The following is a 20,625-nucleotide window of genomic DNA, read 5'->3' as shown; positions in this document are numbered from 1 at the left end:
TTGAGAATAATTGTATATACTTCAGATATATATGAATATAAATCAAATATAATTACATGAAGCATACAAACATACCATGGTAGAGGAAAATTAATTAATGGCCTATTTATCCATAAATAATTAAAATACATATTTGTTGATTATAATAAACAATTTCAAAGACAATAATTAGCAACAATTAATATTTTACCCAATATCTTTCATGCAAACCCTAGTCCAATTTCATCAAACATAAATTTACAAAAACAAAATTAATAAAAAAACAAACCCTAGATCTAGATCTACATGCACATGAAACATCCATAAAACTAACTAATTGTTCACTAAAATCAAGAAACATGGACCAAATAAGGGTATGATCTTGTTTCCCTCCCTAATTTACCCTAGTACATTCAAAACTTGGGTCTAATTTGCTTCATAAGTAGCTTAAGCACCATAGAAGAGAGAGAAAAACAAAACTCTAATTACTCACTAACCAACCATTAAAACTTCAAAAAAAGTGTGGAATAGCATTTTCTTACCGTCTACAACCTCTCCATCAAAGGATTTGAGACCAAAACATTCCCCCCTTAGTAGAGTAATTTTTGGGAGGTGCCCAAGGCCTCCACACCTTTCTTTCACGGGTTGGAGTGAGTGACCCAAGGAGAAAGAAGGTGCTGCAGTTTGCTTTATATGTGTGTCATTTGTAGGGGCGGCTGGTGATTGAGCCGCCCCTACAAATCAGAGGTATTTATACTCGGGCATTTGTAGGGGCGGCTCAATCACCAGCCGCCCCTACAAATAGCAATACCAGGGGTGGCTGGTGAGTGAGTCACCCCTATAAATCCGACCCATTTGTAGGGGTGGCTTGTATGACCAGCCGCCCCTGCTGTTCCATTTATAGGGGTGGCTGGTCTCTGGGCTCCCGAGCACGCCACTGTAGGGGCGGCTCCATCACCAGTCTCCCCTACAAAAAATTTGTCCTGTTGCTACAAACTGTTTTTTACGTAGTGGGTGCGCAGGTGTGAATCTCGGAGGCGGTGGTTGACGGTGAGGAGAAGGTCAAGTAGGGACATGCCGTGCCGATGGACCGGGAGCGGTGAAGGACGGACGTGAGGCTTGGACCGAGGGACCAGGTGGCCGGGTGACCAACCGAGGTGGCTAACATCTGGGACATCGACAAGCGTAAGTGTACATGGGAGTGGCCGTGTTAGACCGATTTAAGACGGTGGACGTGCAAATCGAGGGAGGCTCTAGAAGACTTGGCGCCGAGGAGGTCGAGGACGGAGGTGACACGCGTCGAGTGGGGGGAATGCGCATGGAGTACGCTACTCGTGGCGGTTTGGTGGGTTGAGCCTCAAAACCACATGGTGATGGTTTCGCGGGGTTGGCCTCAAAACCCAGGCGGAGGTTCCGATGAGGAACGGACGGCACGTAGCGGCATTGAGTTGTTCGCGTCGAGGCAAAGCTATCTCATGAAGGGCGCAGTAGCTGTCGAATGAAGGCTATCTCGGGTTGGACCATAACGGCCTCGGGTTAAGTGGTTCGACTCAAAATATCTAAGGATGTGTTTAAGATTGTGTAATAGCCCTGATAAATAAGGATGAGGGAGCCCCAATCGCCCTCACCTCTTGTCATTTCATTTCATCTCCTTAGGTTTTCCCCCTCTCTAGGTTCTTCTCAAGAGGTCCACCGATGATCGAGTGTCCCGGTGTAATTGAACATGTGATTTTGATTGAGAATGGAGGCGCTAACCTTCTCGTGTGCTCCGGGATTTGATTTGTGAGGTGCTTTTGTGAATTGCGTTTGTGTTCTTCGCGTTCTTGTTTCCCCCCCCCCTTTCTTTCTTGGCTCGATTCATCATTTTAAGAGCGTTTTGACTCGTTCTTTTTAATCTGAGATGGACTAGGACGTGAGTTGATCTCTTCCACTGAAGGATTTTATCTAATTCCTCACGAGTTCATAGACCAGGGCGAATCAAGTTCTAGGGTTGAAAAACTAGGGTTCGTCGCGATTTCTTGATTTCCCGATGATTGGCTTTGTCTTGGGGGATGATCTTCTAGGACTAGCCTACCAACTCTGTGATAATCCTCTCTGCAAAGTTTCAAGTCATTCTGAGTTGATTTGATCGAGTTTTAGGTGTTGAATCGATTTTTCCCTACAACTGCTCGAAAATACCAGACGCGTCTGGTAGGTCAAACTTTCGAGTTTGGAGCTGAAATTTGGTCGAGACCTACCTCAAGGTGTCTAGAAGCTGTGGTTAAAATTTCATAATTTTTGTACACCATTTGCTAGGGTTTTCGATTTTTCTCCGAAAGTCGCTTTGTGTTGTTCAGCATACCGAACGTGTCCGGTATTTGCTGACTGTGCTCAGTTCAGCAGGTTTTCTGAGGTTGTGCTTACCGGACGTGTCCGGTGCTGTTCCAGGTCCGGTGTGATTTGTTCGTTTGAGCTCCGATTCGTTTTTCGTCTGTTGCATTGGCTTTGTGGTGTCCCGCTGTGTTCCTACCACCCAATCATTTGGTGTCACACCCAAAAATTCCTATTTTGGGATGTGACTTGAAAACACTAAAAACTAACCAAAAGATTTTTACTATTTTCTAAAATTTCCTAACTTTAATTATGTTGTCAACAATGGCAGCTACCACTCCCTTTTGGTGATGCAGTCGAGATGAGATTGGTGCGGCAGTAGTTGCAATTGATGATGGATGGTAGCATGACAGTGTATGCTGTGATTGTAGCAGCGATATTTTGTTAATCTAGCTTCGAAATGTCAACGGTGAATTCCCTGTCGGGGGTTACTGCCCCATCCCCGTCCCCGCGGGGACAAATTTCCCCGTCCCCGTGAAGGCTCACGGGGAGCACGTCTTCCCCATCCCCGTCCCCACTCGGGGATTTAATCCCCACGGGGATCCCCATCCCCGCATCAGCCCGGAGGTTCTCGCCGGCGATGATGGTGAGGTTGGTGATGATGGGCTTGGAGTTGAAGGTGAGCCCCCCGAGCACGGTCCGGTACTGGCCGAGCAGCTCATCGACCAGTGCTTGCTCGGCGGCGGTGGCGGCGCCATTGGAGGAAGCGGCGGTGGCGTAAGATCTAGGGTCCCACGGCAGCGGCGGCTGCGCGAGGCGTGGCTTCTTGGCGCCACCGGGGTCGGGGCCCACGGCGGATCTGCGGGCGGAGGCGGAGGCGGAGGCAGAGGCTTCTATGGGGACCGCGGAGGCGGAGATGCGCATGACCGGCGGGTGGGCCATGGGCGGGCGGCAAGCTAGGGTTTGGGGCGCATGGGAGAGGGAGAGAGCGGGAGAGCTAGGGTTTGCGAGGCGGGTCGTGTAATCGAAGCAGCTGGGGTCTGGGGATCGGGGGGAATGGATTGGGGGCGGGGCGTCAGCGAGGGAGAGGGCAAGTGAGAAGGAGGAGGCAGAAGCGGCGGCTTGGCTCGGCTGATGACCGGGCCATGCGCATCACTGCGCCCCCACGCCGCGCAAGCCGCTGGCCCAGCTCTTGCACTACGACGGGCCGACCCAGCTACGCGCTCAGCAGACAGCTAGCCCAGCTAGCTTAAGCAGCAGCCTCCTTAGTGCACATTTCGGGTCCCCGCGGTGAACAGGGACGGGGGCATACATACCATCCCCGTCCCATCATCCCCGATGGGAATGATTTTTTCCCCATTTAATTCCCCATGGGGAGAAAATTTATACCATCCCCGTCCCCTAATGGGTGAATTCCCCGCGGGGAATCGGGGAACGGGGCCCGTTGACATCTTTAATCTAGCTGCTTTATGCTATAGGTACTATTGGCGCTTAGACAATCTTCAGTTCTCAATTCATACCATCGTTGTTTTGCTGTTGATCTCTGCATAAGGTGGATGGTAGATTGAATTGAGTTTTTGCTTTTCTGCCATAGATTGGGTAATGGCTAATGAGTGGAGAACATGTGATTGTGGCACTACCTTTACGTTTTTGCTACCTGCTTATGGTGGAGAGAGCAGAAAATCGGTTGCAGGAACCACTCTGACTGTATCCTGCCAACTTCGTGAATCATATTTGGTTAGCCTGAAATCTCACGACTTTAGCCAAACCTCATAAAACTCAATGAAAAGTAGAACTGCTTCATCGAACTCCGTAATGCCATGATTTTGAGCAAATCTCATAAATTTTGAAGTGTGAACAGGTTTGATTCTCCCAAAATCTAAAGTCTTTCATGTCTTTCTGTTGGTAATACTTCACAGAACTAGGGACATAAACAAAATTGAATTGCACATTCATATGGAGGAAGGATGAGGAGCCAAGAAATTACAATGGCAGCAATTTTTGTATTTCCTACACTGCAGCTAAAACGTCGAAACAGATGAAAATGCAGGTGGAATTTGAGTGAAGGGCTGAAGGCAGCAAAGGCTTCCAAAGAGCGAAAGATGAGAGGAGAGGACAGGCCACAACTGAGCATTTGGGCCCAAGCCAAGCCACCATGCACACTCAGACGCAAAAGTTGACGCCACCCTTTTCGCCCCATTCACCTTGTCTTTGCGCCTCTGCCGCCACCATGGAAGAAGTATGAACACCCTCCCCCATCCCCATCCTTCCCAGTCTCTCTCTGACCTACTTGGATCCGTGTGATGGGTTGGCGGCGTAGCACGGTTCTCTTTAGATCTTGGTTTTGGTTGGATCCCGTCGCTGCGCGTGCCACTTTATGCAAATCTGATGAGTGAACTAGTGTTTTATGCTATGTGAGTATATTTTTGGCTGAGTATATGCGAGTACCTCTGTACCGTTTATAATCGGGTCATACATACAAGCACGTGAACTAGTGTTTTATGCTATGTATAGGTGTTGTCATCTGGAAATGTAGCCTCTTACAACGTAATTAGATGCATAATGGGAGGAAAGCCATCATAGTTCTCTAAATCATGTACAAGTAAATTCTAGTGTCAGCAAATTCTAATATTGCTCAGGTTGTCTCGGCCTTTTAATAACTGTTGTATTTTCACTGTTGTCATTCTGGTTTAGGTTAGTTTTAGTATTATTTACCATAAAGGCATAAACATTGTAGCTGTGTGTACACTGTCAGTAAGCATGGCTTGACTTGTATTATATTGTTTCCACCAGTCATTTCCATTTTTGTATGACTGTTGATCTGTACCGATATCGCCTTGTTTCAGACATAGAATGCTCTTGGTGCTTGATATGTTTCCATTCTATCATGATTGCGGATTTTTGGCTTTATATTTGGAGCAAAATCTTAAGTTATGAGTGAAATTGTTACATCCTTTCGCTATGATTAATACCTGTGGTATATATATTTTTTCTGTTGGGAACACACAGTTTTGAATTGTTTATTGCTATAACTATTTTGTTAAGTTAGTAAAAAAACGAAACGATCTTATCTCTAGTTGTGTACATGCTTCTGTGCTTATGGTGTTCTCCATTCTGCACAATGCTGTGGTCATCTTGTTATCTTTTGAGTATGTAAACTTCAACTGTCTACTTAATAGGATTGTATCGTGGATTTATGGAATAGATTCATCGTTACTTCTTCTGAGGAATTTGTTTTGACATATGTTTTTTTACTCTTGCCACATATTCGTTTAGATTCATTGTTACTTCTCGCATAATGTGCCACATGCATCTCCCTGAAACCTGAATCGGAACTGCACGAGTGAGTTTTTGCTCTGCAGAATTTTCGTGCAACCGATTCGAGTTCAGAATGCAAGCAACGAAGGAAGTTATTGTCACCAAAATTCAGTACTAGCTACTCTATGATGATTAGTTTATACTGCACATCAATCAATCTCAATCCACATCCAAATAATCATGATGTGCCATAACAGTAAACAGAAATTCCATCGGACTGCTTGATGTGGCACCACTACGAATAGCACACCATTCACACTCTCCTTCACCAAGTTCTAAGAAACATAATATAGAGAAACAATCCATCCATTAGCTTCACTGAAACATCCGGCTGTTTGTGTACTCGGCATTTTGTCAGTGAGCTTGCAACTCAAACGATTTGCATAGTAATAACAAATGCCATTTCATGTTCATGGCATTATCTGCATTCGTCCTTTGCTCGCAATTGAGAGTTCATGAAAATTAATCTCCATCATTGCTATTCCTTGGTAGCATCCGACAATAATCCTACACAAATTAGTGTACTCTTTAGTCACGAATTTCAGATGGACCAGAAGGACAAGATTGATGAAAATGAGCGAAGGCAAACAAAGTTTTAGGGTCTCTTTGGCAGAGCTCCACACAGCTCCGGATCCTAACAAACAGCTCCGCTCCAGATTTTCTCTGCCAAATGGTTTTAGATCCAACAGCTCCACCATAGATCTGCTCCACGAAAACGGTGGATCTGCCCCCAGATTCATGGATTTGGTGGAGCACCTCAAGGGATGTGTCGCAGGGTCGAAACTGTGGCAAGCATGTTGTTCGAGCCGGTGTCAGAGTACGGGTCTCCAGTGGCTCGGTGGACTCAGGAACACAAGGATCACGCAGAGAAGACGCATCAGTTTATCCTAGTTCGGGCCAATTCGGTCCCTACGTCCAGCAGCTGATGATCCTTATACTCAAGAGCACCCAAAATCAGGGGATTACAACAGAGTGTAAAGGAAGAAGAAGATTTAGTAGGGGGCTAGCTCGGTGCTAATCCTAAGGTTGCCTCACCGTTGGTGGAGTCTCCCCCTCGTCGGAGAGGAAGGAGACGATAGGATGCGGTGGAGGGGCTCTCGGTGCCCCTCTGTGGGTTGCCTTGCTCTCGGTGTCGAGCGGAGGCGGATGGAATGGAATGGAGTGTCTGGTGATCGATCTGGGATCCTCTCCCCTCCTAGGTCCAACCTTATCCCTTATATAACGAGATAGGTCGAGTACATGGCGGTTTGGGGGTTCTAGTCTATGGTCTACGTGCCCCGAAGTCCAGGAGGGCCTTATAGCGATGCGCCGTGGACCGTCGAGGTGTCTTGGAGCCAAAGAAGCCTGGGCGTCGTCCGGCTGCTCTGTTTTAACACTCTACATGTTAGGATATGTCGGCTTGGACCGGCCTCCCCGAGGTGAGAGATTCTGGAGTCTTCTTCATGGTGAAGGAGGTCGGCTCCAGGGGCGGACACGCGGGCCCGGAAGCCCTCGAGCCCCCGGAGGCCGTGGGAAGCTTTTGTCTTCTTGTGTCACGCCTCGGACGTGACCCTGTCGGAGGAGCAATTGGCAGGGGCACGCCTATAGAGCGGTGCTAGGGAGCCCTCGGGCATCGGTAGCCTAGGGCTTGTCTTGTGCCCGGGACTTGTCTGGCGTCGTCAGCCGGGCAGGAGCCAAGGGCCGGGCCCGGAGGTGCCGTAGATCGGAAGCCCAAGGCTCGGGGAAGCCCCCGAGCCCTAGGCAGAAGTTGTGGCCGAGTCAGGCTCGGCCGGATCTCTTCGCCATAGGGTATGCGCGAGCGTGCCCGATGGGCATAGCCCCCGAGCCCCCGGGCAATCCCGGAGGGGTCGGTCGGGGAGTCTTCTTCGGTCGAGAACCACTGGACCCGATGCTTAACATACACTTATGTTAGGATGTCGTCAGGGTGCTTCACGAAATCAAATTTGGTGGAGTTGAGGGAAATTACCCACCACTGCCACTCGTTAGTGGAAAATGACGGGTTTGTTTATGTTGTGTTTCGGTTCTTCCTCGTCTGTTTCTATCGGGACCACCGACGCCGGCGAGGACTGCTCCCACCGCGTCCACCCCTAGCCTGCACCGTGTTCGTCGACCCCGCGCCCGGCCATAGCCGCCCCGCCACGCCGGGCCATGGCCACCCTGCCGTGCTATGGCCGCGTGCCGCAAACCACACGGTGCTCCCTAGCCGCCGGAGGGCTGCCCCAGCCACGCTCAAGAGGGCTGCGGCAGCCTCCGCTGGCCGCGCTGGCCCCACCATGGCCGCGTGCCGCCGTTCTCGAGGTCGAGGTCCATCGCCGCACGTTGACGACGATGGATGTGATCTCCTCTGGCCGGCCGGTCCTTGCACACGGAGAGCGGGATGGACGATGACTAGCCCTTCCTCAACTCGCACACGTACGCTTGTTATATATTGGACGAGACCGTTGGTTTGTGGCCGCGCTGGCCCCACCATGGCCACGTGCCGTGAGCCACGCAGTGCTCCCCAGCCGTCGAAGGGCCGCCCCAGCCACGTGCGAGAGGGCCGTGGCCGCCTCCGCTGGCCGCGCGCGCCTAGCCGCGCTAGCCCCGTGAGGCAGCAGTAGGTCCCACCAGGCAGCCTCCGGCCATCCGCTCGCACAGGCGCTAGAGCCCATGGGGGGGAAGAAGACATGCTCATTTTTTTATTTTTTGTTCTATCACGTGGGCCCTAGATTTCAGTGAGATGGAGGGAAACCTGGAGCCGTACCAAATGCTTTTCGGGATCTCGGATCTACGGTGGAGCTGCTCTATGGTAGAGTTGCGTGGATCTGCAGATCTGGAGTTGTTTTTTTGAGAGCTGGAGCTCTGCCAAACAGGCCCTTAGTATGCAAACAATTTACATTCAACAATATGTGTCTTAAACTACTTAAATTGTATTGAACTAATTCATATATGCTATTGGATATCCTTAGTGTCCTGTACCAACTAGATTCATAGTATCTTCTTACATGAACCATTATGAAAATAAATGGAGGAATATAAGAATTTTTCTTATATAATTAGAGGATAATATATGATGCCATGGCGTATAATTTATAAAGCAAATATGAAAACGTGTCTGCTGTTCCAGTGGATATAGACTATACCCATCGGATCGGATGGTTTAGAAAGTAGCTCATTATTCATCCAAAGTAGCTCATTATTCACTATTCATCGGAAATAGCATTGTGAGTAAAGTAGCCGAGGAACAGCAACTTTTGAATTACCTTTGTAACTCCTCTATATATCCAACATCAGAAACTGCTCCTAGGTTAAGAGCAATAACATTCTCAAGCCTGCAAGGGAAGAAGCTTATATATATTGTTAACTTCTTTGGTAATAAAAACTCAGATGGATTATTTCAGCCAAATTTGATACCAATCCATCAACTATGCGCACTGTATTTGCCCATGACAATTTTCATAATAACCATTTGTAACATTTGTTCTATTTTGACTAGTTCTTATTTGAACCTAATGCCCATATATGTATGTCAAAGGGATACCTGTAAGTAGTGGCATCCCAAATCCGAATAGTCCCATCAAGTGAACCTGTAATTAGTTTCTGATGATCTGGTTGATAGTAGACAACACTAACATGGTCTGTATGCCCTTGTAGGTATTCCCTGCGCCTATGTATCTCCAGGTCCCAGATCTGGTTGAATAAAAAAAAAGACAGAACGCATTACAATGGTATTAACCATGGAAACAGCTAGCAGATGATACATGAATGTACTCTACAACTAAAAATGCAAACTGAAACCTGCGCAGTCTGATCCTTTGATCCAGTGATAAGATGCTGATGATCAGCACCAGTGATGAAATCAACACAGAGAAGGCCATCCTGATGCGTGTCTGACATGATTGTTTTGCACACATCAGAGTTAAGACTCCAGATCTGTGAGGGTAGTCAATGGCCCATTTCAAAATAGGTACTCAAAAAATGATCATCATGAAACACCATTCTAATTTTTTTCATGTTGTTGGTACACTACCAGTTCAATAAGGAAAACTAAAATTTAAAAGTCAAGGGATCATACAAGTAATAAGGTTCACTACCAAAATGGTGGAGTTCTCCTAGTGTTTTTAAGTAGTAATAATAACACTACTACCAGTCATAGCACATGAAAATACTCACTAGGAGGCATTTGGTAAGGAAAATCTCATACTAAATATTGAATGCTAAACACTAGGAGAATCCCACATCACTGGAAGAAGTTTAATATTCTGGTTGTGGTTCAAACCTTGACCGTGCCATCCCATGATGCACTGGCGAAGCAACCAGGGTCCTCTCGGTTAAAAACTAGTTGCGACACTCTGTCAGTGTGCCCCTCAAATGTGCGAGTGCACGCCCAGGGCCCCTTCTTGAAGTCCCAGTGCATATCCCAGTGCCAGAGCTTAATCAGGTGATCGTCATGAGACGATGACAGCACATAGGAATCAGTGGGATGAACAGCCAACGACATGATGTGACCATCATGAGCTTCGAAGCTTGTCGGGTCTTGGTATCCATCGCAGCTGAACACATGAATCCACCCATTGCCATCTCCGGCCACAATCCATTCCTCTTGTGGGATGAATTTAGCGATATAAACTGCAAAGTTGTGGAATGTGATCAAACATCATGGGATGATGTGGGAGGAGCTAATGGTAAATGATTACGGGGATTAATTAGAAAGCTTCCGTACCTGCTTCGTCTTCAAATGAATTCAAGACTTCCTGCAGATAAATGAAAATATGACCTAAGTTGAATCTGTTCATCAAAATTAACTGGAGTACGAGGCACATTCTACTGAGCAGTGAATGCAATGCAAATATACCGTTGTCTTGTAGTTCCAACGGCGAAGGTTTCCCCCTTCATGGGTTGTCAGAATCCTGAGGCAGGCAATTAGAATTATTACACCACCAGGCATTGATTATTTGGACATCATTTTAATTTGGTCAGCAAACAAAAGGTAATATATTAGAGAAGTCACCATGGCTCCGTCGGATGAACTTGTACAGACGACACTTTATGTGCGTTCAGCGTGGCTATGATCTGGTGCAACCAAATGGGAGGCATGATCATCAGTTCAGAGGAACCAGATTGTTCATGCTTCATTCCTATTTTTCTTAATGAAAAATGAATTCATAGTTAGCATCTAGGAACAAAAAATGAAGATATATAATTACCTCAATTTTTTGTCCGGAGAGCTGCTGGACCAATGCAAACCCCAGGAAAACCATATATATAGAATAAGCAAAAGAAAACAGGCACCTGTTATTACATTACACAGGAAGAGGTGAGAGGTCACTGAACAAAACTTACATCGGAGGAGGTTGCCTCTTCATCAGCTGGTGGTGGAGCAGAAATACACTTGAGCGTCACCTCTTGCATCTCATCGTCAGCAGACTCTTGTGCTTTCCTGAACATATTTTCATATTCTCTGGACGCCGACGCTTGGTTACTAAGAATCTTCAGCTGTAGCTCCTGAGAATGGCTCACTGCAACACTCCACAACACCAAGGCCTCGTCGCTGTCTGACGGTGGTGGTTTCAGCTGCTTGCTAGTCATCAGGGCGAGGGTGTAGGTACACCTGGGAGGCACCATGCCGTGGAGCGGCAGGCTCGTGTGGTACCTCTTTGGACTCTTATGACACATAATCCTGAACGCCACAAGATCGTCTTGCTTGTTATGTAGCTGCACCAAGCAGGAGGCGTGTTTTTTCGGCTTGAAGGCGAAGCGGAGATCCGTCGGGTGCACATCAAGCAGATCACTGTCGTCGTGAATCCATGTCTCTGTTTCATCCAACGCACGGGCAACCTCTCCTATGTCGGGCCGATCATGCCTGTCGAAATCAACACATTTCAGTGCTATTAGGATGCATGCCATCACTTGGCGGCAATATCCTTCCACCGACCGGCCCTTGGATGTTTCCTGCTGTAGCCTTTTCCTCCACATTCCGACTACCTGCACATCGAGTTAACAGTGCAACGTAAGATCGAATGATAGATAAAAAAAAAACAAATGCATTTGTAGACGAAAGTAAGCCTCTTTTTTTCGCCTTACAAGTTCGATAGAGTCTTTTTGGGTTTCAAACTCTGGGTAATCCTTGTGTCCTGTGATCATCTCCAACATTATTACACCCAGGCAGAATATGTCATGTTTATTTGAAATTACTCCTATATTAATGTACTCTGGCGCCATGTATCTCCTGCAGAACATCATAATATCAGACACGGTTCTGGTAAAAGAAAATGCAATTTAGTAGCCAAAGGGCAAAAGCCACGTTAAGTTGTGGCCAACCAGAATGATGATGGGGCCAGTCCCACATAAGTGTGTACGTCCAATATGTGCTGAGGTCCGAATGGAAAATAGGACTGGGCAATCCCTCGTGAAGGTGTCTTAAACCAATACAAATTCCCTTAATTATTTTGTATCGTGTGCGCCAATCGAGTCCAGAACACTCACCTGCAAAAGCAAAGCAAGTGTATTGTATGCCCAAACTTTCAGGTTTATAGAATATCAACAAATAAAAATGCTGCAGCGCTGTACCTGAAATATACCGTTCAAGGCTTCCGTTTTGAACATACTCAAAGCAAAGTGCCCTAATTGACATCTCAACAACGATATTTCTTCCATTGTGTTCTACAACTATATCTTCTGTTTCCTCACAGTAGCCAACTAACTGTACAATATTTTCATGCTGGACATGGCATAAGCTTGCAGCCACTCTCTCGAATCCTTGCACCAGTTCACGAACATGTTTGTGGAGAATCTTCACGGCGATGATTGTCCCATCTTCATAAATTCCCTATTTAAAAATTAAAATCTCATCTTAGTGAAATTAGAACTTGGATCACGTGCTTCTAGGTTTTGAATGGCCACCTTTTTTTTCAATGGAATCGGAGCTGCCGATTAGATTAAAAGAAGAGAAATCCAAACTGGATAATACAAAAAAAAGCGACAACAACAACCCTAGCATACTAAATGTAAATTTTAATCATACCTTGTACACATCTCCAATGATGCCTTTACCAATTATCCTATCAGCCGAGAAATCATTTGTAATGCCTTTAAGTAGAATAAATGGTAGACTCCTTGGCTGAAAAAAAACGGTAGACTCCTTGGCCATTGAACAGGTCGCGGGCCCCGTTCGCTTCGCTGAAAAAAAAACCGAAATACAGTTCTGGCTGATTTCTTGTGAGAGAAAAATACTGTTCTAGCTGAAAAAAACAAGCTAAAAAGTACGGATTATAAGAGAAGCGAATAGGGCCACTGTTGGCAAGTTGGGCCTCCTCTCTGTTGAGAATTATTATTTAATGATTAATTAGGAATTAATATCAAAGGTTTCTTTTCACCCCTTTCTAGTAACTGCGTGTGCACATCACTGTTCAATGGCTTCCGCGGCGGGCCGGACGCCCACGGCCTCTGCGCCCGCACTCGTGGCAGGTGGCCCCGCGCGGCCTGCTGCGCTGCGGCCCCGAACCGGCGGCCGGCTCCCCGCAGCGCCTAGGCAGCAGGGAGCGCGCGCACGCGTGGTCCCGCGCCAGCGGCCTCGCGCCCGCGGCAGGCGCCCGGCGCTACTGGCTTGCTCCGCGGCGGCGGGAGCCCGCGACCTGTGCCTGCGGTTACCGGCGCCCCCGGCTATGCGCCCCAACCGGCGGCTTCTGCGCGACTCCGAGCCTGCCCTCGGCGGCGGCCTCCGCGCCCGTCGCGCCTGCAGCCGGAGGCCATGCGCGACTCGGAGCCTGAGACAGGCTGTCCCTGGCGGCCGGAGCCCGCGGCCGGTCCCTCGCACCCTACAACGGACGGAGTACGAGCGGTGGCAGCCAGCACCCACTCGCCGGGCCCGGATGCGGTGGCCGCGTGCCAGGCCGGCGTGGCTGCGCACGTGTGTACGGAGGCATTCGTGCCTACTCACCCCACCGACGTCGGTGCCGCGTGACCGGCGATGGTGGCGCCGTCCCTCTGGCCCCGAGGCCAGGGGCCACAGAACCCAGGCGTGTGGATTGTGGAGCAACCGTTCGTGGGGATAGGATAAGGATTGTGCCGTTTTGCACAAAGACTCTCCTATATTATGTGAATTACGTGATAATCCAAGGATTATTTGCCTATTTCAGCCTTATGTTTTATTTACCCTCATTAAATCATCAATGCGAATATGCAATATATTCCATTTACATATATTTCATATAAATGCTCGATTTAGACCTCTGGTTTAAACAATTTATGATTTTGATGCACAACGTTTACCTAGTGTAAAATTTTTAGATCTATGCATGATCAAATTTTTGCATCATGATCAATTATATTGCAAGTTATATTGTAGATGAATTTACTATTGCAATGTTTAGATATGTTTTCTGTGTTTATAATGTTCTGTTTTAGTCATGGACTTTAACATAGTGGTATGGTAGAGGTTTACTCCTATACATTTTTTTAGACCAAAAAAATTATATATGTCTAAACATACTTAGTTTGTCGATATTGTTTTTGGCAATGATTTTATTTGCAACAAAATCAGATCCTCTTAATTAGATAGTTAATTAATGATGGGTGAGTTTAGGCCCATATTGGCCTAATCTGGAAAAGCAAAATGGCAGTCACACCTTTTTTTGCTAGTGAGGCTAACATCGAAAGTGGATTTTTGCTTTGATCCTATGGGATTTTGCATAGTTATGCCACTAGCCAACTATAGCACTATGTGCTTAGTAAGTTTCATGTTTTAACAGTATCAGTACAGTAGAATGATCATTCCTGTACTTTGTTGACCTTGTTAATTTAGTAATTTTTCATAAATTGCAGTTTAACATAGGTGAATTCTCTTAATTAAGTGTTGCTTATTTAATAAGAGATTATGCAAAAATTTCCAATGCATATCTTGGATATATATGGGATCAAAACACAAGTGAGGGAGTCCTAGGCATTGGTTGCGTTTAATTCATATTGAATTATTCAGCCCAAAGACCGTGCCTATGGCAGCGATTATTCGTCCATTGCTGAGAGGTCTACATCATGTTTATTTGAACTTGATTACCTACATTGTGCTCTCCCAAATAAGTGTTTTGGAAATATGAGAACGATACCATCATTCATTGTTAAAGGCTACACATAGGTAGTAGAGTCTTAGGCATGGTCTGTGGTCTATTCATCCGAATATATCAGCCCAGAGACCATGCCTATAGCAGCAATTTATTTGCCTACTACTGATAGATCTACTCTATATTTCGGACATAGAGATTATCTACAATGTGTGTACCAATATTAGTGATGATTGTTTGTGAGGTCTACACTTCTAGTTACCTCTAATGGTTGTGAGGTTTACAATTTTTGTGACTACCTCCAACTATCTAAAACCAAGTGACAAGATATGGAATCCCCTAGAATTTTGCATTTGATATTATAACATCGCCATATTGATTTTTAATTTACCATTGTTGTAAATTAATTAAATCAATGGTTTGGCACATGTTGCGGATACTGACTTCAGAGGAGTTTGATAAACTCACCCTAGATGGCACCACTATCCCACATGGACAATGGACATTAACATTGGTTTATCCCATGGACTAATGGAAGAATTTAATGAACCTCAATTAGGGGTTATTTGTTATAGATCAAAGAAAATTGTGCCTTATTATTGTTAAGGTACTACATCCATAAAGTTTTTCGATTATGGAAGACAATGCACATAATTTGTGGCTCACTCTTTGAGAGTGTTATGAACAATAAATGAACTCATATAGCTTGAGGCTAATCATGAGTGGATCATGTCTCTAGTTTTCAAACTATGGAAGACTATGATCATATTGTTCATACAATTTGCTTCCAATGACAGAAGCAAAAGGCCTAATGTGCAAAATGAGTCATGACAATGTGAACCCAAGAATGACATAGTAATGTCATATATGTGGTTGTATTTAGCATAGCACTAAACAATGTCATACTCTTAAGTTTGAAATTGATCTATATCGAAAGTCTATAAGGGAGGAAACAGGAGCTAAGACATACGATATGAAGTATTTTTCAATCTTAAATCTGAAGCTACCTAGGATGTTGGTTGTTCACTGCTGGATCCTATGGGATCACATAACAACACTTCACTTTTCTCGTAAGAGAACCTCAAATATACGGACAACATGATCATCGAATATGCTTTGAATGACTTGCTTTGAGATTTGGAATAATCTCATGGTCCATTGATATTATTTGATAATGTCCATCGGAATATGTTGTAATGCTTATTGTCAATGCATAACTACTGTGGGTATCATATTGATGTATTTGATACTCGACAATATTTATGGATTTCTATATATTAGACGAGAATTTCATTAAATTCTTGTCACATATAGATTGTACATGAATCATTCCAATGGGAATGATATGTGCCTAGTGGACATTTGTATCCACAAACTCAATAATTAGGGAAGCAAAATATTCCTGGTTCTTGAAGAGGGAATAATTTTGGCCATCGCTGATGCGATGCAATGATAGTTTGGCCTATTTAGCCACTATCATTCTTCATATGGATACTAAGTTAGCAATTGAGGATATTTATTATGTCCTAATTAAACTCATATCTTACCAAATTATAGAAATATTCAAATGTGTTTTCGTATGGAAACACAAAAAGACAACATTGGATATGGCATATAAGTAATGAAATGAGTCTCGTTTTGGTTGTATTATGCATATAACCATCCCCGTACAACATGTTGCGTATACGATAATTTTTCACACTATTGATGCATTCTGAATTTGGAATGATCAACTTGGTCATCATATGGGATGAGGTGAAAAATTATTGGCAATTCTTTTGGTCATGATATTCCCAAAGTAAGGATATGATAAGTGCAATAGGAAAATAGATTTTAAGAACCTCTTATCTTAAAATTAGATTGAATGTCTTAGATTCCTTGATCATATTCAAAAGTATAAGTGTGGGTCCGATACAACGATTGTATGGACAGTTCAGGCATTTCATGGTTGTGAAGATACATCTATAAGATGATCTAGAGTGTGTGAAGGATCCACACTCAGCCATGCATTTGGTAAATACTGGCTCATGTTGTGAGCAGATTATTCTAGACACTACTAAATTTTTGTGTCTACAATGACGATTGTTTGGTATATCAAAAGTTTAGTTACATATCCAAAAGGATAAATGGAATCTATGAGAAAGACATCAAGATCATAGTAGGACCACTGTTAGTGAATTGCTATTTGCCAACTTCGTGTTGGGATCATGCAAATTTAAACACTCCTGATTTGTGATTAACTGCATATCCCCTATATGCATTTAGTATGTGGGAATCCATGCAGATTTCCTATTTGTGTAAGATTGGGTTACGTTGTATGCGTACCAATCTCACCACCACAGCATACACCGATGGGTATACACATGAAACTGGGGATCAGTGTGAGATTTCAATCTCTCCATCGATTGTTAAGTATCTAGAACCTCTTATGGAGGATCTATTTATGACCCGTATGCTGGTTTTATTTGATAATGAGCATTTCCAGGCATTAGGGGGAGATTTGACGTACCACACATAATGTCAGAAAATTATTTGGAATGAATAAGGCATTTTAAGCTCAGGATCACGTACTAAATGAACTGAAGTTTGAGTTCAAAGAATTGTTGATTTGCATAATATTACAAACAAACTGCCAAATGCATTTACTGATTACTAAGGTGTCTTTTAATCTTGTTAATCCTTTGCAAGTGTGTGCCAGAAAGAGTGGTGGTACCAAGTAAAACCACTCAACTCCCAATTGTAAATAAGAGAGGGGAGAAGAATAGCCATAAAGTAGAATTAGTCATGCTAAGCAATAGAAAGTTTTCCTTCTAAGATAGTAAATGCAGGTCAACCTATGGTTGGCGACACCTTGTGGGTAAATATTGGTTATTACCCAGTGGATGGATGTCATCCACAAACCTAGCTCAGAGGTGCACCTAAATACTAATGCTGGGATATAGGAACGCCCCGGCTCTCGTTTCGGGAAGTCACGATGAGTCATTTAGGGTACTTTGAGTTTTGATAGACCGGAGAATTATATGATAGAAAGGCTACAAGTGTCGACACATACTTCTCTGAATAAACTATATACACCATTAAAAGTCATCCAGTGAATAAGACCATGGCAGAGTGTTTTCTCACTCTTACTAGAACTTGTTGAGTGATATAATACATGCAAAGATAGTCTTGCTCACAAAAAAGAAGGTGTTTTGGAGCTACGATGCTAACACCTTGAGGTATCTCTACTGTGGGATACAAATGTGTTTTTATCTTGTAATGGATTGAGAACAATACGGTGGTGAGATCAAAGAAAGACTAGTAGCACAAGGGGTTTACGCAAAGCCCAAGCATTGATTTTCAATGCAAATTATTCTCCATAGTAAGTGTTATAAATTTCCGATACTATTTTTTGATTGGCAGTACAAAAGCATCTATCTTTGCAGTTGATAGTTGATAGATGTAGTGATTGCATATATTTATATGATCACTTGATTTGGTGTATTTGTGAAGCTTCTAGGAAGGAGTTCACATACCCAACTCTCAAACATAAAATCGCAACATATATTGTGTATTGCTTAAGTTAGTATATGACTTAAAGCAGTTAAGTTGAATTTAGTACAGTCGACTTTGTGTGTATTCCTTAAACTGAAGGGATACAAGATTGATTACACATGGGTGTTCATTTTGAAGTCCTTGATTGGATTTCATAGTATTATATGATGGTTAATAATCTTGACATAATTGGTGATGAACACATGTTAATAGCACGTACTAATCTCAAGACGGAGTTTGAGATGGAAGATACAGACTAAACCAAAATTTCATTTTGTGTTTGTGATCCAAGCATCTTCTCTCAGGATTTTGTACAAAAGCTATCTATATCCATATCATATTGAGTGACTCAATATGAAGGTATCATATGGTTATTCTACCTCATGATAGAGGAAGATTGTTTTATGTCATAGTGATTGAGATGAGATTTTGGGACATGTGGTCCATTGTCTCTGTGCTATTGATGCGCTAATATATCTTGCAAAAGTTTCTGGCCGGATATTATTTTTGCAATGATTTGCTATCTGGTAGCAGGGCTACTCCTATCAAATGTTGGTAGATTGAAGTTAACAATATCTTTTGATATCTTAATAGCACATGTGATCTTGGTGTGTTCATTTGTAAGAACCCATGATCCGGATATGATTGGATATAATGATTCTGGTTATCTATAACATCCCCAAATTCTAGATCATTAAAAAGGCTTAACATGTGGAAAGACCATTTTGTGGTAGTTTTTTAATAGACAGTAGTGGTCATTTCCACTAATCATTCTGATATTGTACGGTACAAGGCTTTTACATGAATGTTTATAGCTTGACAGAATGATATATCACATACTGAGGTTATGTGGTGTTGATTCTATTAAATCAATGGTCATTATCTATAAAGGTAATGCAACTTGTGTTGTGTAGATGGAGACAAGTTATACTTAATGCAATATTTTTGCACTAAGATGGTTCTACTCCATAGGTAATATGGACAAATGAACATTTGCAAACTAAGTCGTGTGATAATCTCGCTGAGATATTCACAAAATCTACCATACTCCATATTTGATGTGTTGAGTGCATTGGTACAAATTGACTTCGAGATTTGCAAATATCAGGGGGAGAGTCTCTCTGATTAATAACTTGTTGCAAACACCATATTGTACTCTTTTCTTTGTATGAGTTTCCCATGTGGTTTCTCATATAAAGATTTTAATGAGGCAATATCAACACAAGGTTATGTCATATATCCATTTTTCCCCACAGGGGTTTTTGGTGGACGATTTTGGGACATAAGATGCATTGTACTCTTTTCTTTTTGTGAGTTTTCCATTTATGGTTTCTCATATAAAGTTTTTGATGAGGCAATGTCAACACAAAGGTATATGCTATATCATCTATTTTTTCCCACCGGGGTTTTTGGAAGATGATATTTGATGCATATTAACCATATGGTCAAGGTGTTTCTAGACTAAGACTTTGGGTTTATCTCAAAGGGTCTAATAACATTGGTGATTGTATATCATGGTGTTTCTCCTTATTTTTTCCACTGGGTTTTAAGGAGTTTTGCCTGGTATGCCGGTATTACTTTAGTTTTTCCCACAGGGTTTTCCAAAGATTCATAATGATGCATAATAGATAAACAATGAAGATTACAAGGAACTAATTGATCAAGGGGGAGTGTTGAGAATTATTATTTAATGATCAATTAGGAATTAATCTCAAAGGGTGTCTTTTCACCTCTCTTTCAGACTTATAATTGCCTATCTGGGCTCCTGTATATATATGTACATCACTGTTCAATGGAATACAGACAATCATTCACATCCACTCGTTGTCTCTGGGTATCTACTTTCTAACACTCTCTGCTGTCTGACTAGATTCTAATTGCGCAACATTTCATTTACACATAAGTCACAAAAAACATTTAATTTACACGTAAGAGAGTAGTTATGTCCATTTGTATTTATTTAGACATAAAAAAAGGCCTTGTAACGACCATTCAATAGAATAATAACTCACAGTACCAGCGGACTTGCTCTAGGAGGGCTTAAACCGTTTATATTATTGGCTACACATAAAAAACAATGCTACAAATTAAATTGGGCTAAAGAAGCAATGGTATAAACTCTATTGATATACCATCGGTTGCAACAAAAAAGTGCTAGTAGAGATGCCTGATACCTCTCCCTACAATTCGTGACTACAATGCTGCCCTAAGAATAAGGTGTGTTGGGAGTTTATGATTGAACTCACCAAAACAAATTTGCTATATCACCGGATCATCATAGTTCAGGAGATGGATATTTGCACCTTCTGGCATAGTCATAAATCACAGGCTCACATATCTTATTTGGATCGTGGCGCTCTTATCACTGTCCTTTATCCCTTAGAGCATCTCCAAGAATCTTTCATAAACTTATTATCTAAATCTTCATATGGAGTCTTTTGAATAA

At 43.5% G+C, this 20,625-nt stretch overlaps 1 protein-coding gene across 16 annotated transcripts in view; it reads right to left on the bottom strand.

Moving 5' to 3' along the window:
* Window positions 1-4,228: 4,228 nt before the first annotated feature.
* LOC136483733 (coatomer subunit beta'-3-like) overlaps window positions 4,229-20,625 on the bottom strand; it is a 41,197-nt gene continuing 24,800 nt past the window's right edge. For 11 of the 16 annotated variants that reach the window (XR_010765590.1, XR_010765592.1, XR_010765594.1 and 8 more), the window contains 5 exons: window positions 12,611-12,765; window positions 12,157-12,415; window positions 11,908-12,072; window positions 11,671-11,815; window positions 11,432-11,571 (listed from right to left, as the gene is read on the bottom strand). Coding sequence is in view for 4 of the 16 variants with exons in the window: in XM_066480879.1 (XP_066336976.1) it covers window positions 6,018-6,114; window positions 8,850-8,918; window positions 9,128-9,276; window positions 9,385-9,519; window positions 9,866-10,215; window positions 10,310-10,340; window positions 10,442-10,496; window positions 10,598-10,659; window positions 10,794-10,817; window positions 10,930-11,571; window positions 11,671-11,808 (1,752 nt within the window). In the remaining 12 variants the exon portion in view is untranslated. Of the gene's footprint in view, window positions 6,115-8,849; window positions 8,919-9,127; window positions 9,277-9,384; window positions 9,520-9,865; window positions 10,216-10,309; window positions 10,341-10,441; window positions 10,497-10,597; window positions 10,660-10,793; window positions 10,818-10,929; window positions 11,572-11,670; window positions 11,816-11,907; window positions 12,073-12,156; window positions 12,416-12,610; window positions 12,766-20,625 lie in introns of those variants that run through there. The other 5 variants (XM_066480879.1, XM_066480878.1, XM_066480880.1 and 2 more) reach the window with 5 other exon arrangements.

This window comes from Miscanthus floridulus, chromosome 9, assembly GCF_019320115.1.
Source record: "Miscanthus floridulus cultivar M001 chromosome 9, ASM1932011v1, whole genome shotgun sequence".
Lineage (NCBI taxonomy): Eukaryota > Viridiplantae > Streptophyta > Magnoliopsida > Poales > Poaceae > Miscanthus > Miscanthus floridulus.
The sequence above is the reverse complement of the archived record's forward strand: the minus strand, read 5'-3'. Positions and strand labels throughout refer to the sequence as shown.